This window comes from Homarus americanus, unplaced genomic scaffold (genome assembly GCF_018991925.1).
Source record: "Homarus americanus isolate GMGI-L3 unplaced genomic scaffold, GMGI_Hamer_2.0 scaffold11347, whole genome shotgun sequence".
Classification (NCBI taxonomy): domain Eukaryota; kingdom Metazoa; phylum Arthropoda; class Malacostraca; order Decapoda; family Nephropidae; genus Homarus; species Homarus americanus.
Genome location: NW_024725157.1, coordinates 112,008 through 138,109, shown reverse-complemented (window position 1 = coordinate 138,109; position 26,102 = coordinate 112,008). Strand labels below are relative to the sequence as shown.

Below are 26,102 nucleotides of genomic sequence, written 5' to 3'. Positions count from 1 at the left end.
ATACTTAGCTAAGTCCTGATGTTGTTGTTGCTATACTTAGGAGTTCTTAGTTGATTCTGCTGCTGTTGTTGCTGTGTATTTTGGTGAGTAATGATGAATTGCTACACCCAAGAACATAAGAATGGAGGAAACTGCAGTGGGCCAATTTGCCCATACTGGGCAGTCCCATTTACACCCAACCCCTATTGCTCATATAAGCATCCAACCTATGTTTGAAGCAATCCAGCGTATTCGAGTTAATGATGATATTTGGTAACTTGTTCCATTCATCCACTACTCTGTTTCCAAACCAGTGTTTACCTATTTCGCGCCTAAACCTAAATTTGTCTAATTTAAAACCATTGTTACTAGTTCGCTCCTGGTTGGATAGTTTGAGTACCTTTGTAATGTCCCCTTTGTTTAGCCCTGCCTTCCACTTATACACCTCTATCAGGTCGCCCCTCGCTCTACGTCTCTCGAGGGAGTGCAAATTAAGATGCCTTAACCTGTCTCTATATTCAAGGTTCCTAATGCCCGGGATTAGTCTTGTCATTCTCCTCTGGATTCTTTCCAAGGATTCTGTATCCATTCTGTAATACGGTGACCAGAACTGAACTGCGTAATCCAGGTGAGGTCTCGCAAGCGCAAGATATAATCGTAAGATAACCTCGCTAGTCTTGTAACTAACACTCCTTTGTATGAACCCAAGTACTTTATTAAGCTTTGTTACGAGCAAAAACACATTGTTTACTTGGCTTAAGGTTCCTACTTATCATTACTCCTAAATCTCTCTCGCAGTCGGATTTCTCAATGGCATCGTTGTTCATCTGGTAACTGGTTTCCCTGTTTACATCTCCTATACTGAGTACTTCACATTTGTCCACGTTGAATTTCATCTGCCATTTTTCAGACCATTCGAAAAATTTGTTTAGATCGTCCTGTAGTTTTGCGGAGTCCTCGTCAGATTTAATTACACGTCCTATTTTAGTGTCGTCAGCAAATTTACTTATGTTGCTGTCTATGCCGATATCTATGTCGTTTATGTATATAATAAATAATAATGGTCCAAGTACTGAGCCTTGGGGAACTCCACTAGTGACGCTGCTCCAATGGGACTTAGTGCCGTTAATGCTCACTCGCTGTTTCCTGTCCTGTAACCACATCCTAATCCATTTAAGGATATTACCTTTGAGGCCATGTGCTTCTACCTTTCTAATTAGTCTTTCGTGGGGGACTCTGTCGAAGGCTTCGCTAAAGTCGAGATATACCACATCATAATCGTGCCCCTCGTCCACCCAAGTTGCTACTCTCAGAGGTTTAACATTTCCTCGTCACTGGAGATGTAAAGACGTTACCTAACTGTCTGACTTAAAGCAAAAACACATAAATAACCACAATTGAGACTTAACTTCAACCAGATACGTTCAATTTGTGCCGGTTAAGGGAGTCTGTGGATCCGGACCTAAACCGAACAGTGTGTGATGGGATAGTTGTGGGTTTGTTGAGGTCTCGGGGGGTGGTAATTGCGCGAGTTGGGGTTGAATGGCCTAGAGGGAGGGTGGTGAGGTTGGAGAAGTGAGGGTGGTGAGGTTGGAGAAGTGAGGGTGGTGAGGTGGATAGGGTGGTTGGTTAAGGCTCGGGAGGTGGATAACGTCGGGGCTAAATATGGAAGTGTTGTAATGAGGTTAGAGAGTTGGGGTTATGTAGTGCTTCGAAGGGGTTGTGTGGTAGACTGGTGGTGTGTGTGGTAGAGGGTGTGTGTTATGTGGGGTGGTTGTGTGGAGAGAGTAGGTTTTGTGTGGGGTGGGCGGGTGTGGGTGGGGGGGGTGGCTGTAGGGCGGGTGTGGAAATGGAGTGGAATTTCAGGTTCAGGAGGCTGGCGATAACTGTGGCTGTGGAAGAACGGATTCTAGTGAGGTTAGAGGTTGAAGGAAGGTTGGAGGGTTACAGAGGTGTCGAGGGGGGAGGTTGGAGGGCCCGGTAGGGAGGTTGGAGGGCCCAGAAGAAAGACAGTTGGGAGGTTGACAGAAGGACGAGTCAGGCGTGGAAGCATCAGACAGACAGACAGCTGTGTGGAGTTCAACAACCGACTCTCACGCTCTCATCACACACACACACCAGTTCGATAACCTTCCAGTTTCCCCTAAAAAGTAAACAGCAAAAACAGAAAGGATATGTTAATGTACCTCACAGATGGAACTCCTGACTGTTGTGTGAAAATAAAAAAAAACAAAAAGCGGACCATCAATGTTAGTGGTTGGGAGAGTGGGTCGAGGATTTTGTGTTCATGGCGCTGTTGTGATCTTACGCCTACGAGAGCTTTTCAAATGTCAAGAAGAAGAAGAAGAAGGAAAAGAAGACAATTAAAAAGAATAGAAACGCATGAAGAAAAAGGTAAAGAAAAATTAAGTCTAAAGGAAAGAGGAAGGATATGAAGAAAATGAAGTATAATGGAGAAAAATGAAAGTGAACAGACGGAGAAAATAAAATGTGAAGAAGAAATGGTGGGGGTTGGCAAAGGGTAAAAGGCAGGTCAGAAGTGGTAGCCGCGTGGGGATAATTAGCGTGGACATAGGCGACAAAGGGTAGGTGGGAGGGAGTGAAGGTTAGGAATAGAGCAGGAGACCCTCGCGCCTCTCTCCCGCCCACCCGAATCCCAGACCCCGAACCCCGAATCCCAGACCCCGAACCTCGAATCCCGAACCCCGAATCCCAGACCTCAAAGTTCAGAGGAATTAATTTGCCTGGGTTTATATGATGATAATAATAGTCATAACTCATAACTAAGATTAACATCATATAATGTCATACAATTAAGTTTTTTATTAACAAAGGTGTTTGTATCGTCTTAAGAAGGGGTTCGGGGTTCAGTGTTTGGGATTCAGGGTTCAATGTTCGGGGTTCAGACCTGTCAGCTGGCGCCACCTAGGTTTTAAAGTGGTCCTCTGTTGTCTGGTCTGGTCGGGTCATGGCCTGAGGGAGGGCCACTGTGACGTAACCAACACCCGCCCGAGCTAACACCCATGGCAGTGCAATATTTTCTCGACGAATAACAGCGACTCCGTAGAGGGACACCGTGATGACTGTTTACAAAGTCCCTTGATATTCGTGTTTACAAAGTCCCTTGATACTCGTGTTTACAAAGTCCCTTGATATTCGTGTTTACAAAGTCCCTTGATATTCGTGTTTACAGAATCTCTTGTACTTGTGTTACAGTTTACAGTCCGTTGAGGAAGTTACACATACAAAACATCAATAAACATTCCCATTATTTTTTTTTACACTTACCTTTACTAGTTGTCGTTTCCCTCACACCATTTTCTTTCAGACTTGGAACTGAATTGTAAATAATTTCTCAAGGACACTCGTGATAAGTTCTTTACATTATCGCCATTCTATCTAAATCACAACGGACATGGTGAAGGATACAGTTAGCTATGTGTACAAAAATGGTGGAGTACAGATCGATGTGTGTGTGTGTGTGTGTGTGTGTGTGTGTGTGTGTGTGTGTGTGTGTGTACTTCATCAGGGGCTCTATATATAAACTGGCTGGACATCACTAGTGGGACATACGCCGCTTCACCCTAGGCCCTTTGTTTATTGCTTTAATAAGGTGTCTGTATCTATGCAAGTCCCGGCTGTTGGCGTGGACGATTGGGTTTACATTTTGAACATCACCCTTTAAACACCACACCCTGAACACCACCCCTTGGACACCACACATTGAACACCACCCCTTGAACACCACCCCTTGGACACCACCCATTGAACACCACCCATTGAACACCACCCCTTGAACACCACCCATTGAACACCACCCATTGAACACCACCCCTTGGACACCACCCATTGAACACCACCCCTTGGACACCACCCCTTGGACACCACCAACACCACCCCTTGAACACCACCCCTTGAACACCACCCCTTGAACACCACCCCTTGAACACCACCCCTTGCACACCACCCCTTGATTACACTCGGGTCTTCTTACCGATGGTGGAACAAGTTTTTGGTGTACCAGCATCCTGCCATGAGGGTGGGGGAGTAGCCAGCCCACTAGTTCATCGGAGTGGAGTCACATCAGTACCTGACTGCCCGGCCACAATAGGAAAAGATATATATTCCCAGGAAAATATTAAAGAAACATGTATCGTTTATTATATTCATCCTGTCGTGAATTATAACCACTGTGTTTCCTTCAGCACAGTTTGTTAGGTAGGAACCGATACGATACGAGTCGAGGTGCGATAGAGTGGTTTGTTTACATGACGCGCACTTGTGGTCGAGTTGAAACCTTGAAGTAGTGTAGTGAAGGTTACAATGTGTTTTATCCTCGACATTTTTGTATATAATTTATAATACCAGATATCTGAAAAACAACAACTGTACTTTATGAACATTATTTAGGTGAGTATACTGTGCATATTATATACTATTATCATATTGGGTCCCAGAATGCTCAGATTGAAGAGCTCAGGCCGTCGTAAAAGTTTTCCAAGAGAAGCAACAATTTTTAGACAATATACTTGAATTCTATAAAGTGAATATAATTATCTAGCTCGAGTTTTGTATCAAATTTGTTACAAAGCTTGAGCATAATAAAAAGTTTTGAGGAGACGAGTTTTTGCTATATATTGTTGTAGGCGGTAACACAGAAAACTGACACACTCCACCGTTATGGGATACTAAACTAAACCTTCACTTTACACCAGTACAGTAATCATTGTCTTCACACCTCCGTATTTCTTCTTTTTTGTTTGTCTTTGATCATTATTAAGATTTCGCATATTACACATGTAGCGTTTTGAAAATGATGAAAAAAATACGTAAATTAGGTGATTATTGATGTAGTTTTGCACTGTTTGTTGACATGAAGAATCTCGAGTTAAACGCCGTTATTATTATTATTATTATTATTATTATTATTATTATTATTATTATTATTATTATTATTATTATTATTATTATTGGTCGTTAGAAACATTGGCTTATATAATATTTTGTAACACATTTCACTGCACCAGGACCACACAGTTCAGAGTAATACCCCCTCGATCCATCCCTGTGACTCACCTAACGCCAGAATTTAATCATTTTGTACCCTGCTATTACATTGACTGTGTAAAATAGGACAAATTTATGTTTTTAGTTTTTTTTTATATGTTGCTTTAGCCTAGTTATAAAGAATACTGCCTCTTAAGTCTTAATATCTCTGAGCTCAAAAGCCTAGTATGTTAGTCTCTTCCATGCTATCTCGTAACAGTAAATATGTCTCTTCTAAAAGCTCCACACAGTATATTCAAATTTGTGTTATAAATTGAGGTAAAATTATTAACTTTATTTTAAGAGTTTATTGACTTAGATAATTATAAAGTTGAATCTTTGAGCTTTTGTACTGAAGTTGTTGATATGATTATTTTGTACTAAGTCACTTGAAGGTCAATTGAGGAATGTAATTGGATAGCTTTGGTGTTAAATCTGGTTGGTTGTTCAGTCTCTCTCTCTCACAGCAACTGCGCGTCCTTCAATAAACACATTGTTACAGCAGGTGTGCAAGTGTTCACCCAAACATAGTAGTAACAGTTTACACAATGTAGGAGAAAAAAAAACCCACCACATTTTTATTCCCAGTAATAACGTATACACTGACGCCTTTTGCTGCTGAGGATAATAAAGCGTGGCATTTGTAGGTCTTCTGTGTCTGTTGGTCGTTTGTGTGGTGCTGCTTTAAACTTGTACTGTATCTGTGTGTTTGTAAGGTAGTTGTGTGTTTTTGTAATGTTTTTGTAATGTTTGTATGTGTGTTTGTACTATATCTGTGTTTTTTTATGTATGTGTGTATGTGTAAGGTATCTTTTTCTGTAATGTATATGTGTATTTTTGTAACGTACTGTATATGTGTGTGTTTGTATATATGTATCTGTTTTTGTAATGTGTATGTGTGTCTGTAATGTATCTTGGACTGTAAGTATTGTTGATGTGAGGACACCTTTTTGACTGACTCATTCTACAGGGATTTTCGGGTGTGTGTGTGTGTGTGTGTGTGTGTGTGTGTGTGTGTGTGTGTGTGTGTGTGTGTGTGTGTGTGTGTGTGTGTGTGTTTTCACCCTGTTTGCCTGTCTGTATGTCTGTTCCTCAAACTAATGCGAGAAGCTGCCCAGCAACAACCGATGGACTGTACTTAATACAGTAACCTGGAGGAGGAGAACATAAGATTAAAGGGAACTGCAGCGGGCCTATTGTACCATACTGGGCAGTCCCGTTTACACCCAACCTCTATCGTTCATATATCCATCCAACCTATGTTTGAAGCTATCCAGCGTATTCGAGTTAATGATGTTTGGTCACTTGTTCCACTCGTCCACTACTCTATTTCCAAACCATTATTTACCTGTTTCGCGCCTAAATCTAAATTTGCCTAATTTAAAACCATTGTTACGAGTTCGCTCCTGGTTGGATAGTTTGAGTACCTTTGTAATGTCCCCTTTGTTTAGCCCTGACTTCCATTTATACACCTCTATCTGGTCGCCCCTCGCTCTACGTCTCTCGAGGGAGTGCAAATTAAGATGCTTTAACCTGTCTCTATACTCAAGGTTCCTAATGCCCGGGATTAATCTTGTCATTCTCCTCTGAATTCTGTCCAGGGATTCTAGATCCATTCTGTAGTACGGTGACCAGAATTGAACTGCGTAACCCAAGTGAGGTCTCACAAGCGCAAGATATAGTTTTAGGATGACCTCGCTAGTCTTGTAACTAACACTCCCTTATATGAACCCAAGGAGGGGGAGGAGGAGGAGGAGGATTTATGTAGGAGTGAGGAGGAGGAGGATTTATGTAGGAGTGAGGAAGAGGAGGGGATTTATGTAGGAGTGAGGAGGAGGATTTATTTAGGTGTGAGGAGGAGGAGGAGGAGGATTTATGTAGGAGTGAGGAGGAGGAGGAGGATTTATGTAGGAGTGAGGAAGAGGATAGGAGTGAGGAGGAGGAGGAGGAGGAGGATTTATGTAGGAGTGAGGAGGAGGAGGATTTATGTAGGAGGAGGAGGAGGAGGAGGATTTATGTAGGAGTGTGAGGTAGATACATTAACGTGTGTAACTAACCATGATCTTTGTCCAGCTTGCCGCCACACCAAGGTCAGGGGAGGGAGGGGGAGGGGGGGAGGGGGCTGGTGTGAGGATTGGGGGTGGGGGTGTTGGGGAAGGCGCGAGACATCACTGTTTTTTCACAACACACCTTTAGTCTGCTTTAGATGTGAGGGGAGAAGGTGTGTTTGTCCCCGCCCCCCTGTTTACCCTGAAACATTGTGTGTATTGTTTATAACGAAGACATGTTTTTGACCTTTGTATATTACAGCCAACAACATCTCAGCCCCCCTCAGTCCCCTTCCTCAGACCTCTCCCCCCCCTCCCCCTAGCCCCAAGGACATACCTAAAGGTCAATCTAGGTTTTTTTTTTTTTCAGTGTTATTCCTGAAACTAAATATAGAATTAAAAAAAAATGAAAAAAATAGCTGTTTTCAGACACTATTGACCAACTAGTTACTGGAGTTAAGTTTCAAGATGTTTGATAATACGTGAATCAGCATAGGAACCAAACATTGATATTATACAAACATTATAGAACTTACCTGAAAAATCTGCCCCCTCAGCTTATTTCACTTAAAGACTAAGCTGACCTGATCTCATCCCCTGAAAATAGTGTTAGGGTGGTAAATCTTCAGGTGATCCCATTATAGGGCGCTTAATGAACAGGTGTGATAGCCAGGGCCAACACCTGTTAATATCACCTGCCTCGCCTCCTACACTATGGCAGGCGATAAAACATTTCCTATTTAATATTAAACTTCTATGAAAACAATTAATTGCCTTCACTTACTATAATAAATTAATTTTGGTTCCTCTTCTTATCTTTGGTTGCTATGATAATTATCTCTAATGGAGGGATTTTTAGAATATTGAATCGTTTTTTTTTCCGTCATGCTTATGGTTGAATAAATGTTTTTTTTTGTATGTGTGTTTCAAAGAGAGTGAACAATGTTTGTACCCAACCAATATCTTCATAAACCAATGGTGACTGTACACCCCCCCCCCACACCCACACACACACCCACCCACATCTACACACCCACACCTTCACACACACACACACACCTACACCCCCACACCTACACCCACATCTACACACCCACACCTTCACACACACACCAACACCTACACACACACACACCTACACACACACCCATAAATCCTTTTGGGATCGGCTTATAATCATGACCTTTAGACTGTCAAATCCCTCTTGTCGACATTAATAAGATCCAATCTCAATAAAGATTCGGATCGGCTAAAGCGTGACTGTGGACTGCCAAATCCTCCTGATCTTCTCCACCCCCCCACCATCCCCCCACCCCCCACCTTCCCCCCTCCTTCCCCCCCCCTCCTTCCCTTCCCCACATGTAGGAGGAAATACTTTTCTTGTACTCCTGTGCTTACAAACATTTTTATTATCAATTTTTTAATATTATTTTCCGCATTGTGTTACTTATACTTCTCTTACGTTCACGATTGTCACTTGTTTTATTTTCATTCTTTCTTTCCCTTATATATCGGTGGTGTTGTTGTTTATTTAATTTATATATTTTATGTTGGATTTATTTTTTAATTAGATAATTTTTGTGACTATCTTTTTAAATATCTTTGTGTTTTGGTATAGAATATTAATAGATAGTCTAGAGCATTAATAGTATAGTCAATAGTAGGGAATACTAGAAGAGTGAGTAGGGTATAAATAGTAATATGAAGTACTAGCTGTTTGAGTAATAGGATCTTGTATTAGTATAAATTTCTTAGTTAATAGCTGTGTTTTTTGCTATTAGTAGTAGTAATAGTTTAGTTCGTTGTTGTAGTAGTAATAGTAGTAGTAGTAGTTTCAATAATGTATTATATCTTTGTCTGTATTGTAAAGTAATAGACAGTTGTTAGTAGCTAATAGTGTTAGTGATTGGTTAAGTATAAGTATTAGTAACAAGTGTGACAAATTAAATATACTTTTTCATTTATTTCTATTAATTAATTTCAATATAATCATAATTTACTTTTATTTTGCTTTTAATATGTTTTCACTAATGGAGCTAATAATTTCCATATACAATCATCAAAAAAAATTATCTATACCAAATTGTGTCGAAAAAATATGACACGACGGACGGAGGATTTTGACAACCCTACCGAGACAACAGGAGTCACAGTGTTCATTCTGGAATTCATCGATCACCCACTGTATAGATATATTTTTGAGTCACTGTACATATATTTTTCCTGTGAATGTATTATGTAATTTAAGGTAAGTATTATATTGAGGCTTATAGTGTATTGTTATAGGGACAAATTATTTTTTTTTTTTGAGGTGTGCTTTCAATGTTTTCTTGACCTGAGTGATAGATGTTGATCATGCGTGAGGGATCGTGGTATTGGTGTGGTTTGTGGAGGATCATCTTGTACTTGAAAGTTTAGTGGAGGTTGACCAGGTAAGCGGGGGGGTGTTATCAGGGAGCCAGGTAAGGTCAGATCAGGTCATTAGAGAGAGGAAGTTTGTTCGTATGTGTATTGGAAGGGGTGTGTGTGTGTGTGTGTGTGTGTGTGTGTGTGTGTGTGTGTGTGTGTGTGTGTGTGTGTGTGTGTGTGTGAAGATGGACAAACACACTCATTTATTCACATGCCTTTCTCTCCCACCCGAACCCGACCCAACCCGGTACAGTCTCACTATGAATCCGACGCCATTTTGACCAGCCTGAAGCTCAGTGTGGACCAATTAGAAGCGTTCTCACATCTTCAGTTTAGGAGTCACACCCAACCCAACCCAGTAATTAAGCTACAGAACGAGGATGGGTGGCAAAATGGCGTCGAAGTCACACCAAGACTGTACCGTACCAAGATTCTACCGTCCGAAACTTTCTAAGGATTCGGAGTTATAATTGTGGTCCTGACATTTGCAGCACCGAGGCCTCGACCCTCCATTGATTAGTGGGGCGCTGTGATGTCACGTCCACGTCACACCTACGTCACACTCACGTTGTGGACACTCTTTAGACTCCTCCCCCTTCCCCTCAGCCTCGGGTCCCCCTTGGTTCACACTGAAGGTCAAGGTGGAGGTCAAGGTGGAGGTGTGGGGGGAGGGGAGGGGGTGTGGAGCTCCCCCCCCTTGAACTTATTTTTTACTTTATAATTCTTTTCTTTAACATACATACATACATACATACATACATACACACACACACAGTAAATTTATGTGTGTACGTGCAGAAGGGGTGCGGTGGTTGAGTGGATAGAATATTCGTCTCCTGTCCCCAAGGGTCGCTGGTTCTCCCTTATTCTACCCAGACACTGTCTCCTTGTGTACCGATAAAAAGGTTAAGTCTGCAGTGTGCTGTATCCTCACTGCCCCTAACAAGCCTTCACGCTTATGTATAAGAGAGAGAGAGAGAGAGAGAGAGAGAGAGAGAGAGAGAGAGAGAGAGAGAGAGAGAGAGAGAGAGAGAGAGAGAGAGAGAGTTTATTAATCCGGCAGAAAAGTCCGCTAGGCCTTATTACCTCCACAAGCTAAAAATAAATCAACAATACCTCCCTCTCTCCCTCCTACCCTCCCTCCCTCCCTCCCTCCCTCCTACCTTCTCATTCTCTGCTCTTTCTACCTCTCCCCCTCCTGCCTTCCCGTCCTTTCCTTCCTGCCCCCTCTTCTCTCCCGCTTGCCCTTCTTTCCTCTTTTTTTTCCCTCCTGCTCTCCCTTCCTCATACCTCCTCTCCCTCACTTCCCTTCCTACCTTCACCTCCCTCAGCACTCTACCTGCCTTCACGAAGCTCTCTACTTCCTACCTCCTTCTCTTCCCTTTCTCCTCCTTCCTCCTCTCCCCCCTCTCAGCCCTTCCCTCCTCCCTACCATCCTCCCTCCCTCCCTCCCTCCACTAGTTATTCCATTCTGTCCTTGGAGGGAGATACAGCTCTTGTATTAAGGGAGGAACAACAACATTAAGGGAGGAATTGTGGTAGTTGTGGTTGTATACTGGCCAAGGTTGTGGTTGTGAAAAGTTTACTGTATTGGCTGTATTTGTCATTGTAATCCCGTTGTTGGCGTGGTTGTGTTATGTCCGTGGTTGTGTGGTTGGTATAGTTGTGATCCTTGTGTGGTTGTAGTTTAATTTGTGTTGTGGTTATGGATTAGATTCTTATGTGGGTGTGGTTGTTTGTGTTGTGTCTTGGTTGTAGTCATTGTTGTTTTGGTAGTTGTGGTTGTGCTGGTAGTTGTAGAGGAAGGTAGGCAGGCAGGTAGGGGGAGAGGGTGGGAAGGGGGCAGACAGAGACAGACAGGGAGAGGGGGAGGGAGGAAATTACTGAAGTAGGTAGGTAGGGAGGGAGGGAGGTGAGGAGGGTGGGGGAGAGAGGGAGGGAAGGGGGGTGGGAGAGAGAATGAGGGTGCGGGGGAGGGGAGAGGAAGGTAGGAGGAGTTAGGGAGGCAAGGTATCGTTCAGCCAGGAATTCTTAAACTTTAACTCTTGCCGCAACATTCTTGAGAAACACCACAGAGAATTTCAGTAAAGAAATAAGTGCATTTGCCTGCCAGCCTCCCCCCCTTCCTTCTATCCTCCCTACCCTCTCCCTCTTTCCTCCCTCCCAACCCTCCCTGTTTCCTCCCAACCCTCCCTCTTTCTTCCTCTCCTCCTCCTCCCAACTAATCCATTCCACCCCCTCCCACCTCCCCTCGCCTCCCCCACCTCCCCACCCTCCACCTCCCACCCCCTCCACCCCCACCCTCCGTCTCCCCACCCTCACCTCACTCCCTCCCCCCCCAACATACCTGCCTGCCTGCCACACTGCCCCAGCCTCCACGCTATGTGTGTGTGAGTGTGTGTGTGTGTGTGTGTGTGTGTGTGTGTGTGTGTGTGTGTGTGAGTGTGTTTGTGCTTGCTCTGCTGTCTCCCGTCTGCTTGTGTCCTGCTTCTTCCTGCTTCGATCTGCTTGTCTGCTTTGCTTGTTGTTTGCTTGTCTATCCGATCAGCCTATCCTGCCGCTGGTAACCTTGGAGCATCATGGGTGTGCAAAAGGAACATCGTTATTAGTAGTTAATGTGTTTGTAAAAGGCCAGATGATGTTCGCTTCCTGTTGGTGTACCTGTGTGTCAGTCTCATCCAGGTGTGTGTGTGTGTGTGTGTGTGTGTGTGTGTGTGTGTGTGTGTGTGTGTGTGTGTGTGTGTGTGTGTGTGTAGAAAGTAAATTCATTCACCTACGATAGTCTTGGTGTAGTTTAATGCCATATTATCTCTGTTTGTATGATCCAGTAAGATTAGTCAAACCCACTGCAGGGAGAGGAGGGATGAGGGAGGAGGGTAGGGGGAGGGGGGGAGGAGGGGAGGTGGGGTGGGGAGGGGTGAGGAGGGAGGAGGAGTGGGTAGAGGGGTGAGGGAGGGAGGGGTAGGTGAGGGGTGAGGGAGGGAGGTGGGTAGGTAGGTGAGGGGAGGGAGGTGGGTGGGTGAGGGGTGAGGGAGGGAGGGAGGAGGGAGGTAGGAGGTGAGGGAGGGAGGGAGGTAGGTGAGGGTGAGGAGAGGAGTGATGAGGGGTTTACTCTTGAGAATCTTTAATATGGCTGTTGACCTCTGTCTCTCCCTCTCTCGTACTCTCTAACACAGCCTCCTCCTCCTTCATTCCTTCCCCCTCCTTTCCATTCCTTGCCTCCCCATTCTCTCCCTCCCCCTCCTCCATTCCTCCTTCATCCCCCCCTGACACTGCCTCCTTCCCTGACACAGCCTGGCTCCCCCTGACACAGCCTCTCGTGACACAGCCTCTGACACACAGCCTCTGGACACACACAGCCTCCTCTGACACAACCTGCCCCCTGACACAGCCTCTGACACAGCCTCCCCCCTGACACAGCCTCCTGACAACCTCCCCCGACACAATCTCCTGACGCAACTCTCCCCTGCACAGACCCCCCTGACAGCCTGCACTCTTCTGGCACAACCCCTGTGACACAGCCTCCCCCCCTGTTCAAGAGCAGTGAATGGTGCCAGCCAGTATACCAAGGTTATTCTGTCAGGACGCTGCTATATTTGGTGTCTGATATACCACTTCCGCATGATGAACATTCTTCTTCTCATTGTATATTTTGAATGATGATTTATCCACAATATCATGGACCAGAAAGCTATTGAAGACTTAGTTTATTTCTCTTTATTTACACAATGTTATAAACTAATCATCTATCTACCGTCTTTTCTCGTATGATTCTGTCGATGTTTTAAATGTTAAATAATGTTACGAAGATGTTGAATGTTACTTACCAAGATGAATAATTTTATATATTTTTTTATTTTTGTGATTAATTTGTCTTTTGTTTTTATAACTTTTGTTGTTGTTGTTCGTGTGTTGAGTGGACGTCCTCTTGAACATGTGCTGTACTTGATATGTTCCAGCGCTAGTTTGTTTGTTTTAATGCATGTCTCTTTGTCTGTTCTAACGCGTCTCTTTGTCTGTTCTAACGCCAGTCTCTTTGTCCTAACGCCAGTCTCTTTATCCTAACGCCAGTCTCTTTGTTCTAACGCCAGTCTCTTTGTTCTAACGCCAGTCTCTTTATCCTAACGCCAGTCTCTTTATTCTAACGCCAGTCTTTGTCCTAACGCCAGTCTCTTTATCCTAACGCCAGTCTCTTTATCCTAACGCCAGTCTTTGTGTTCCAGGCTGGTGTTTACAGAGAGCCAGTGTTCTAATGTGTTCACGATCTCCAGTGTAACTATGTGTACTAACGCCAATCTATGTGTTACAGGTTAGTTATAGTGAGAGTCAATATGTACTAACGCCAGTGTGTACATGTTTTAACTCCAGTGTGTACATGTACTAACGCCAGTGTGTACATGTACTAACGCCAGTGTGTACATGTACTAACTCCAGTGTGTACATGTACTAACTCCAGTGTGTACGTGTACTAACTCCAGTGTGTACATGTACTAACTCCAGTGTGTGTGCAGGTAATTAACGTGTTGTCTCTGTGTTTCAGGTTGGTGCCGTCAAACAGTCGAATGGATGACATCTCTTGGGTCTCCAATGGTAATTATCGAGTGTCCCTCAACATCACCTCGTAAGGATGCCACAAAATTTATAAATGGATATCCTTTCACTTTCCAATTGGAATATGAGGAACCTAACCTCTTAATTGAGATCTTTTAGGGTATGTAACTAAGAGAAAATTATCAGATATATATATATTTTTTTTGTTTATATAGTTAAAAAGATTCTTAAGTAAGTGTTCATGTTATTTAGTCGTGTTTCTTGTAAGTGTTGTAGACAATTATACAGTTAAGATCTTATAATATGGTTTGTGTATATTGTTTTATTGTGGTTGATCATGTAGGGTTTAGTGTTATTCTGTCTAACTTATTCCCTGGTCACTCACTCTCCCTTACTTCGATCCTCAATCCTCATTTTCTCCTCCACACACTCTCTCATTTAATCACTCTCTCTCACCTCTTCACGCACATTTTCTCAGTTCATTCCTCATCTCATCCCTCACTACCACTTACCCTCACACCCTCCCGTAGTTCCTCTCTCCTTCACCTCCCTCCGTCACTCCCTGCCTAACCTCCCTCAACAATAGACTAGTAAACAGTTGCTTCATAAAACACTACTTAAACAATAACCCCAGAGCCATTATTTTACCTGTTGTTGTAGATCCGGTTCATTAAAATTGATAAAAACCTTGATAATATACCGTGGTGGTTTTTAGTTCACAATCCGGTTTTAAAAAGTCTGCGAGAAAATTCATTATTGGACGTGTGGCGCCAGACACCGACGTGACGACCGCTGGGAAAATTAGCAGCAATAACACGAGGCTTGGAAGACAGGCCATAGCATATATCTAGGATGGTTAATGCTGACGTTACACATCGAAGAAACATTAAGATAAATTCCCGGTAAAATTTTGCACGAATTTAGGTCAAAATGTTAAAAATATATCCAGAAAGTTATAATAAAATTGTGGCATTAATTTTGAAGAAGTGGAGATTATTAAAAGCTTCTGGAGGGTGACGATGGACTTGGGATCAGTCGTCTATAGCTCTAGTGGAGACGGGCGAACAGACTAATGAACGAGGCAGCCTCCCTCATTATAATTAATGGCCAACTGATCCACAAAACTGTGTCCTCAGAATATGTCTATTTTTTTGCTGAAACGAAAATAAATTATAGACTGAATTATAGTTTTCCTCCCTAATTTAACTTTATAAATTAGTCACTTGAAAGAGATTGTTTGTTACGAGGTCTCGAGTTAATTATGGATAATAGTCAATATTGCATTATTACAACCTTGATATTAGATTAAACAACAACAAGTTTCTACACATTTTTTTTAAATTAACAACAACGATTAAGAACACAATTATAACAATACTTTTATATAGCATTATCTATACTCTAACTAAATATATTAATCCATATATTATAAACAAGCATCTTGGTATATTGCGCTGTGTTCGTGGTGCTGGAGAACTGTGTGTACCATGCATCAGGCGACCTTGTAAAAATATTTCTTTGCACAGATCAACTCGAGATTGGTGTGGGCTCTAGCGTCCATTTGTCACTGTGGACTGGAGGATTTGGTATTGTCAGACTTGAGCCAAGTTCCTACCACGCACATGCACAATATTTTATAACTCCTTCATTGCTAGACGGACTTCCACGGTAAGAAGCCCTAGCGCAGTCTCATCACGTACTCAGGGAATGTCACACACACCATCGAGGGCGGTTATATTTTCCACCTAATTTCTCTTTTGGGGGAGTGGCTACATGTATCTTGAGATCTGGGGATTGAAAACATGTCATTTGGGTGAAATAAGGAACTTGTGAGTACGAATTAGAGAACTATATTGCCTCTGGAGTTGTTTTTAAGTTTGTGATTCGCCAGCAACGTTTAGGTAGACTACAGCTTCCTTCCCTGACTGATGACGTGCTGAGGGTAAATACACAACTCTTCTTATTCTATCTATTTATCTCGTGTGCTTGTGTCTTGTGTCTTTATTCTTGCATTCTATCTTCCTGTTCGGCCATCATCATCTAACCTGGACTTGCTTATTAATTATCAATATTATTACTCCATCAGGCTTCTTTTCACCTGTGACGTCATGTTGTTTTAAATCTTTCATTTTGTGCTTTAATCATATTCGTCAATTTGTTTTTCGTGATTTTTCTTGTGATTTTTGTTCCTGTTTGTAGATTAGTGGAGTTTATTTTTCTGCATTATTATTATTTTTAACTCGCTACAAGTTTTATGGTTATTTTTTCACAATTTATTTTATAGTACAGTAATAATTTTTTAGCTTTAGTCATTAATTTATACTTTGTCTTAATTATTTTTCACATTAATGGCAGTTTTTAATTTATATATACATTTTTGTAGTGTTCGAATTCAAATCGTTCTAGAATCCCATTATATTCTCCTTTGATTTATCACGATCATATTCCCTTATTTATCAAGATTATATTCTCTTATTTATCAAGATTATACTCCTTTATTTATCAAGATTATATTCCCTTATTTATGAAAACTTTACTCGTCAGGTGCAAACACTTGACATTGTTGGTGCTGACGTTCTCTTGTCGCTGATCGGAAAAGTTGTCGTAACGCTTTATTTTTTCACTCACAAATATTTGGAAAATATTAAGAATAGTTAAATTTCTGGGTGTTCCTCAGTTTGGATAATGATTGTTTTAATCTTTACTTCGTTTCATGTTATGGATATTTCTTCTATTATTGTTTTTTCCCTTATTTTGCATTCTTCGTTATTGTTATTTCTCCATTATCGAGATACTTTTTTTCATGCTATCGGTGATTATTTATTTATAATTGTGTTCTAAACGGAGTTATTGTGACGCCCTGTAGATAATGGGGACTCAGGAGACGTTTTTATTTTGTTGGTTTATTGATGTGACGTAATTATGTTCCCGCCAGTGTGGTGTTCTTGGAGCGTTGTCATCTGCCTGTGGTTTATGTGGGCAACCACAGGACCCCGACCACCAGCACATGTTGCCATACCACCAGCACATGTTGCCACACCACCAGCACATGTTGCCATACCACCAGCACATGTTGCCATACTATCAGCACATGTTGCCACACCACCAGCACATGTTGCCACACCACCAGCACATGTTGCCATACCACCAGCACATGTTGCCATACTATCAGCACATGTTGCCACACCACCAGCACATGTTGCCACACCGCAACATGTTGCCCACACCTGCACCAGCACATGTTGCCCTGCTGCTTTATGTTGCCTTTACCACAGCACATGTTGCCGCCACCACCAGCACATGTTGCCACCACCAGCACATGTTGCCATACCACCAGCACATGTTGCCATACTATCAGCACATGTTGCCCACACCTTTCCAGCACATGTTGCCCACACCACCAGCATGTTGCCCACACCATAGTACATGTTGCCACACCTTTTAGCACATGTGCCACACACACCAGCACATATTTGCCACACCACCAGCACATGTTGCCCACACCACTTAGCACATGTTGCCCACACACCACCCCAGCACATGTTGCCCACACCACCAGCACATGTTGCCCACACCACCCTTTTATGTTGCCCACCACCAGCACATGTTGCTACCTTTTGTGTGCCCACACCACCAGTACATGTTGCCCACACCGCAGCACATGTTGCCCACACCACTTTCCAGCACATGTTGCTTACACCGCACCAGTACATGTGCCCACACCACCAGTACATGTTGCCACACCACCAGCACATGTTGCCACACACCGCACCCAGCACATGTTGCCACAACAGCACATGTTGCCATACCACCAGCACATGTTGCCACTGCACCAGCACATGTTGCCCACACCACCAAACAATGTAGTACAGGAAGGATCCCCCTGGGTGCAATGCCAAACTTTTTAAGTGGCTGGTGGGGGTAGGGGGGTGTCTTGTTAGTGGTGGGAGGGGGAGTGAGGGGTGTGTCTCTTGTTAGTGTAGTGGGAGGAGCGAAGGGTGAGGGGTGTGTCTCTTGTTAGTGTTGTGGGAGGAGCGAAGGGTGAGGGGTGTGTCTCTTGTTAGTGTAGTGGGAGGGCGAAGGGTAAGGGGAGTGAGGGGTGTGTCTCTTGTTAGTGTAGTGGGAGGAGCGAAGGGTGAGGGGTGTGTCTCTTGTTAGTGTTGTGGGAGGAGCGAAGGGTGAGGGGTGTGTCTCTTGTTAGTGTAGTGGGAGGGAAGGGGAGGATCTACCTGTAGGGTGAATATGGGCGTAACCCAATTACTTTCGGTGTTTAATTTACCTGACCTACTTTTCGTTGTTATGCCGTCACTGGTAGGCTCGGGAGGGGGTATATACAGTACAGTGCCCCTCGCGCTCTGTCTGTCACGTTACTCTACGGAGGCGTTGGTTACGTCTAGTTAAGGTTGTTGAATCACCTGATGACGTACCCAGATTGTTTCACCTGATGATTAAAGACTAACCTAACCTAATCTTGCCTTATCTAACCTTAATTAACCTAGCCTACCCTCTTCAGCCAGGTGTTTAGGGTGTTCAATCATCAGGTGAAATTAGCTGGGATGAGGTGTCTAATCTTCAGGTAATCTACTTTAAGATTATATCACTTTAAGCTATTCTAATGTTAGGTTAGGTTAGGTTAGTAAGGGTAGGTTAGATTAAGGCACGTTGCGTTGGTGATCTTAGGTTAAATTAGGTGATCTTAGGTTAGGTTAAATTAGGTTAGGTTAAATTTGGTGATCTTAGGTTAGGTTAAATTAGGTGATCTTAGGTTAGGTTAGATTAGGTTAGGTTAAATTAGGTGATCTTAGGTTAGGTTAGATTAGGTTAGGTTAAATTAGGTGATCTTAGGTTAGGTTAGATTAGGTTAGGTTAAATTAGGTGATCTTAGGTTAGGTTAGATTAGGTTAGGTTAAATTAGGTTACTTGGGCTAAGGTTTTGTTCTACTGACCTGATTGCTCGGTGGAGTATAGATCGCGTGGAAACTCAGCATCCAGGGCTCGACTCTTGTGTGGGGAGGAAACTCAGCCCAAGTTTGTCTGTTACGTCGCCTCATTAATGCTAGTGACGGAAGTTGTCCTGACGTCCAACCTGGAGTATGTAATGTGTTTGTGTGTGGTCTCTCTCTCTCTCTCTCTCTCTCTCTCTCTCTCTCTCTCTCTCTCTCTCTCTCTCTCTCTCTCTCTCTCTCTCTCTCTCTCTCCTTCTTAGAACCTGTGAAAGCCTCCACCTGAGTGTAGGGAGAAGGAGGGGGAGGAAGAAGAGAAGTGAAGAGTAGGAGGAGAGAAGAATTAGGGGGTAGGGGAGGAGTTAAGGGTTTAAGGGGAGGGGTTTAGAGGATGGGGAGGAGTTAAGGGGTAGGTTGATGGGAGGAATTAAAGGGGTTAAGGGGTAATTGGGGAGGATTTAAGGGGTTAAGGGGTAGGGGAGAGGGATCAGCTGGCGCATGGACCACAAATCAATACAGTCCAGTGTAGCTCATCCTGACCCTGCTGGACCCCTCCCGTCCCTTCCATCCCTCCCTTCCCTCCCTCCCTCCCTCCTCCCTCCTCCTCCCTCCTCCCTCCCTCCTCCCTCCTTCCGTCCCTTCCTCCTCCCTCCCTCCCTCCCTCCCTCCCTCCCTCCCCTCCCTCCCTCCCTCCCTCCCTCCCTCCCTCCCTCCCTCCCTCCCTCCCTCTCCCCTTCCCTCTTCTGTCCTCTCGTGTACTCGTCTGACCTCCCAGAGTAGCCAGGCAGGCTACACCTGGAGCAAAGAAAAAAAAAAAAAAAAGCCTTGATATCTCTAACTGGCAACCTTCTTTCCCCTACACCTCCACCCCTCCTACACCCCCTTCACCCCACTTACACCCTCTACACCTACACACCCCCTCCACCCCACCTATACCTATCTACACCACCACCCTTCCTACAGCTCCACCCCTTTACTCCACCCCACCCTCACCTCCACCTCCCCTCCACCCACCCCCGAACTCTAGATGGTTCAGGCAGTGTTTAATTAAAGCTTTAGGTTCAGGTGGCGCTAGAGTGAAATATATCGTAGTTAGGTGAAGCCCCAGGTGACGTAGGAGGTGCTTGAGTGAAGTTTATACCTGGCTGGGTGAAAACCTTCGTGGTGTGAATGGTTGGTGGTAGATGGTGTTTGTGTAGGGGGGATAAGTTGTGGTAGATGGTGGTGAATGGTGGTTGTAGTTTAATATGACAGCAACACGTTATCATAACAACAACATATTAATGCAACTATACATTTACATAACAACAATAACAACACGATAACATAACAACAACAAGTATGGCCGCCATGGTGAGCTTCCTAGACAGTCTAGGTTCAATAATTATTCAATGTTTATCCTTCAAATTTTAAGGAATTATGTCCATTTTTATTTTTCAGGGTTAGGAGACCATAATTTTCCACCAAATAACAAATACCCCAAAAGTTACATCCAGAGATGTATGGCAACAATACCATTCACATTTGAAATTAAATAAAATGTAAGTAAAGTACAACGACATCATTAACATTCGAAATTAATAAAAATAAATATATATGTAATAAATTTTAAGTCACTGTAAACCTTGTGTAGATTTATGAAGTTGATATAATACATGTTTTCTAATGTGGATAGTTTAGTTAAGGCGTTACCCTTCTGAGTAGCTCTTCCATAAGGCAATGTGGCTGTGTTTACAAAAAGACGATCAGCATGTGTTACTCTGCGGGTTGGCGCGGTACTGTGGCGGCAGAACTGTGAAGGCTTCAGGTATGGCTGCTGAGTATTGTGTAAACAGTTTATACCAGCTCCCATTTTACGTAATATCTTTAGCTTCCAGTCTTGTGAAATGATGTTGTTTTTATTTAATTAGTTATTGACTTGTGAGTGTACTTATTACGTTTAGTGAAAAGACTTGCTTTAATTATGGCATTTTTATCGAACAACAAAACGGTGGGGGTGGTGTAATGATTGGAAAGGAGGGCATGGGGTGGGCGGAAAGTAGGGCGTGAGGTGGGCGGAAAGTAGGGCGTGAGGTGGGCGGAAAGTAGGGCGTGAGGTGTGGGGAAAAGAGGGCGTGAGGTGGGCGGGAAAGGAGGGTGGGGGCTTACCTAGAGAACTTGCCCGTAGACGTCTCCCTGGGGTGACGGAGTTATCAGGTAGGTTGTTGATGTTAGTTGCCTGCAAAGAGAGAGAGAGAGAGAGAGAGAGAGAGAGAGAGAGAACCAGCAGCCCTTGGAGTTAGGCAAATGGTAAAGTTGGGAGTTATCATACTTCATCTTGCCGTCTAAGGTGCTCTCTCTCTCTCTCTCTCTCTCTCTCTCTCTCTCTCCTTACAGTGATGGTGGGTGTGGTGGTGCTGCTTCCTCACCCAACCCACCAATTCCGCCCACTTCCCTGCAGTAGCGGGAGGATGGGGTCTCATGAGTGGGAGGAACGTGATGACTGGGTGGGATCTTGCAAGTGGGCGGTGTTTTGTGAATATGCGGGTGGGCGGCATCTCGTGAGTGAAAGGGGCCATGAAAGATGGGTGGTGTAGTGTGGGCGGGGACTAGGAGATGGGTGGTGTGAGAAGGGCGTGGCCTGGGAGATGGGTAGTGTACGGTGGGCGGGGCCAGGAGATGGAGTGGTGTCGGGTGGGCGGGGCTGGGGTGGGTGGTGTAAGGTGGGGCCTGGGCGATGGGTGGTGTAGGTGGGCGGGGCCTGGGAGATGGGTGGTGCAGGGGTGGGCAGGGCCTTGGAGATGGGTGGTGCCGTGGGCGTGGCATGGGAGATGGGTGGTGCAGGGGTGGGCGTGACCTGGGGAGATGGGTGGCGGGTGTGGGTGGGCGGGGCCTGGGCGATGGGTGGTGTAAGGTGGGCAGGGCCTTGGAGATGGAGTAGTGCAGGGGTGGGCGTGGCATGGGAGATGGGTGGTGCGGGGTGGGCGGGGCCTGGGGAGATGGGTGGTGCAGGGGTGGGCGGGGCCTGGGAGATGGGTGGTGGAGTGGGCAGGGCCTGGGAGGTGAGTGGTGTAAGGTGGGCAGGGCCTGGGAGATGGGTGGTGCAGGGTGGGCGTGACCTGGGAGATGGGTTGGAGATGGGTGGTGCAGGGTGGGCGTGACCTGGGGAGATGGGTGGTGTAAGGTGGGCGGGGCCTGGGAGATGGGTGGGCAGGGCCTTGCTTGCACCGCCTGCAGGAGGTGATGGGCATGCCACCACTAAACAACTATCTAGTAATTACCTCACTGTTCTTCTCCCTCCCGCAACCACCCCTCTGCCTACACCCCCTCTGCCACTACACCCTCCTTGCCCTACACCCCACTCTGTAACTACACCCTCCTTGCCACTACACCCCTCTGTAACTACACCCTCCTTGCCCTACACCCCACTCTGTAACTACACCCCCCTTTTACCCTCCCTCTTAATACACCCTCCCCTACCACTACACCCTCCCTCACCACTACACACCCACTACACCCTCCCTACTACACCCCTCTGTGCTTCATCCCACTGCCACTACCCTCCTTGCCACACACCCTCCCTGCCACTACACCCTCCCTGTCACTACACCCACTCACTACACCCTCCCTGCCACTACACCCTCCCTGTCACTACACCCACTCACTACACCCTCCCTGCCACTACACCCACCACGGCTCCAGAATTAAGCTGTATTATCTCGTGATGTCTAGGCAGTAAATATTGATTTTTTCCTGATCGTTGCTGCCACTTAGTTTTTATATTCTTCCCTTCATGAGGCGAGTGGGAGGCACCTTCAGTAACCACGCCCACGGGCATTTGGTGATGTTAGTCTCCGCCTTTTATGACTTGAGTGAAAGTTATTTTTGCGAGTGAGGGATTCTTTCCGGCACAGCTTAGTCTCTGTTCATGATGCTGGTGCTCCTGGCGGCATCTCAGATAGGCTCCACTCCTAATAGGCTCTAATCTAGCCATTAGGATTGGAGCCCGTTACGACTAGGATTTAATCTTTATGGTGAGATTAGATTAAGTTAGGAGGTTTAAGGGGTCCATGTGAGTACGTACAGTTAGGTTAGCACGCCAAGGCCTCGAAGTTTAGTTTCCTACAGTATTGTCGCTTAAGGAACACCAGTCTTCTTTAAATCGTTTATAATTTACTAGTGATTGTTTACCTCAGTTAATTGTCATTATATTAGAGACAGACTTTAATATAGAGCTGAAGACTATGTGAGCATTTGCGTAATTAGGTTAGCTTAATGTTGAATGAAATTGTCACAGAAATTTGTGTTTATTAAATTTTTCGTTTGTTTTAGTGAAACTGAATTTTGGGGGGGCCACCAAAATCGTATATGTATATGGAATTAGAGATGATTTGAAAAACATATGAAGTTGAACCATATTGCGTGTGAAGTATACATAACTGCGTGGGTAGTTTTTTGCTCGACCTGATATAAGCACAAGTGTATCTTTAGTGATGAAATCGTAGCTAACCTGCTGACAGAATATATTATCAAGGTCACTGGTAACCACGGAGTATACTGTATACATTTCAGGAAATACGTGGATAATCAGCTTCAACTTTCGTACATCCGTTTATGATATAGTTTCTCGACTTCAATGTTCGAACTGCAGTACCGTAGAAGTACTATAGATGAGTTATTGAAATAACTGGCATATTCCATTAGGCATCACATAAGCATTCGTTTTATATCTATAGTTGACTGTTGGGATGTTAAACAGGATTTTTTCTAAGGGCGATTTTTTTAAATTGATACGATATTCGTAATAATCTTGAAGGAATTGGTTGGTATTACGGGACATATTATTAGAACTAGATATTGTCGCGTCCTATGTCCAAAAATATTCCTCTTTGGAAACTTGTATCGTAGAGTTCTTTTAAAATATTTTAGCACGATTTTTATTCCCCTGATAGTAATGAGAGTAACTTATATAAATTATTATTTGGAAATATTTCTTCTTTTTTTTAGACTTTTTTTACCAACATGATTTCGAGAATTAAAGGTTAAATCCGATTGTAAGGTAAACAAACATACATTGCCGTTATTTACCCAGGTAGTGTTGTTTCTGTGATGTAATAGGATAAATAAGTATAGATATAGGAATAGTAATTGTATTGTGGTTCAGTTTGCTCGAGACTCAACAGGATAATGATGGAGGTGGTAGGAAGATGAGACAATTGACCGCCGACACCTACGTACATTTTTACGTACCGTGAATTTATGTTAAACTGGAATATGAACTACTAAAGCTGAATACAAACAAAATACTTCAGTCATGTATTGTAAAAATTTTAATAGTAAATTTTTTAAAAAGTTTCGTGGGAATTTCCTTGTAATATTTGTATTTTAGATATTGGATGGTAAAATTCTCGCCAAGTTGGTTCTAGCCAGTTTACTTGAATGCAGTGGATCCTGTGTCGTAAAATAATCACAAGAGCTGATATACAGCCAATTTCCATGAAAAGTCGAACATAGTCACTTGTTAAGTTGTAAAATACCCAATTGAGGAAATTTATAGATCGTGTTATGTAAATATTCATCCATATACAGGTAGCTAGTAACCAATACAGTTTCCCTTATAATTCACTATTTATATAACGTCTTCAGCCAAGTTTGTATAAATTAGCATATGAAACTAATTAGTTATTGCTGAGTTAGCAACTGTTGTTGATTTAATATGCCTGAAGAAACTTATGCTATTCTTAGCTTAGTATGTTCGCGTGCATGTAACTTGCAGATAGAAGCTGTTTCTCTTTTCTGAGTCATATATATATATATATATATATATATATATATTGTAAACTGTACAGAGTTTTTTGTGCGTCTTCGTAGTACAGTTCAGAAAAACATAAATGTTCGTACTAAAATTGTCTCTTTATTAAGTAATAATAGATTGGGAAACTGAATCGTGAATTTTATTCATGGATGCAATTACGGTTCCAGCGCTCATGAATATGCAATTTTTCGCTTTTTTCTAAATGTGAGAAGAAAATATATAACATTTTGACAGAAAATTTTTACTGTATGTTCATTATACATTAATGCATAGTTATGAACTAAACCATGACAACACGGTCCATTAGTCACAGCTGCAACGGTAACGGAAGTTTCCCAGACGATATAAAAAATTTAATATATTTTACAAAGTTCTCATTATCTTGAACACGGACTATCCTATCAAAATGAGGATAACACGAGTCCATTATCGTGTAGCTTGAGTTTAGTTAATAAAGAGAACATATGGCGTGCTTCATAACCATCACCCCCGAGCATCTAACACGAGAAGTTGGCAGTGCGGGATGAAGAGCTGTGCACCGCAACACGCACCAATCTCACATACACACTTATCTGATTAATTCAGATGATGTTACAGTGCACTTGAATTTGTTCTGTAACGAATGGAACTGTTGAGTGAATGACATGGAAACAGGATGCTAGGTGCACTGTATGTGAAATGCTGATACGATACAAGAAATGTATACAATAAATTATCCAGTGTGACAAACAAAAACAGACCTGGAAACGCATAGACTGGAAATGAATAAGAACACAGGAAGAAGAGCAGATGTGTAGGCAGGCATACAGACAATCAGGCACACAGGAAGGCCAAACTTGGCTTGGGGCCACCACTGCTTGGCTCCCATGACTCCGGTTAGGCTAGGCTCGGCTCGTAGCCCCACAACTGCTGCTGCCTGTGCACGAGCCCCCGGATAGTAGGTCTTGTTCTCGTTGTGCCAATCACTGATGCCTTTATGTCACTGTTAGAGGAGAACTGAAGTGTTATGTCTGTAGAGAGATGAAGTGTTATGTCTACATAGATGAAGTGTTAAGTCTATGTAGGGAGAACTGAAGTGTTATAGCTATGTAAGGAGAACTGAATTTTATGTCTAGGGAGAAATGATTTTTTATTTATTTTTTTATCTATAGGGAGAACTGAAGTGTTAATGTCTATTTAAGGGGAGAACTGGAGTGTTATAGTAGTCTGGTAAGGGAGGAACTAGCTGGGCGAGAATTTAGTGCTTGTTAACAGTAAGAGAAAAGACTTTGTACGTTGACGCGCTGGCATGAATTCCTCTCCGTTTAGTGTGTTGGACTTTGTTTGTGTTTT

At 43.5% G+C, this 26,102-nt stretch overlaps 1 protein-coding gene across 4 annotated transcripts in view; it reads left to right on the top strand.

Moving 5' to 3' along the window:
• LOC121864749 (protein yippee-like 2) overlaps positions 1 to 26,102 on the top strand; it is a 100,481-nt gene that overhangs the window by 54,906 nt on the left and 19,473 nt on the right. For all 4 annotated transcript variants that reach the window (XM_042363917.1, XM_042363919.1, XM_042363916.1 and 1 more), the window contains one exon: positions 14,023 to 14,072. In XM_042363917.1, coding sequence (XP_042219851.1) covers positions 14,045 to 14,072 — 28 coding nt within the window. In that variant the 5' untranslated portion in view covers positions 14,023 to 14,044. The remainder of the gene's footprint in view (positions 1 to 14,022; positions 14,073 to 26,102) is intronic.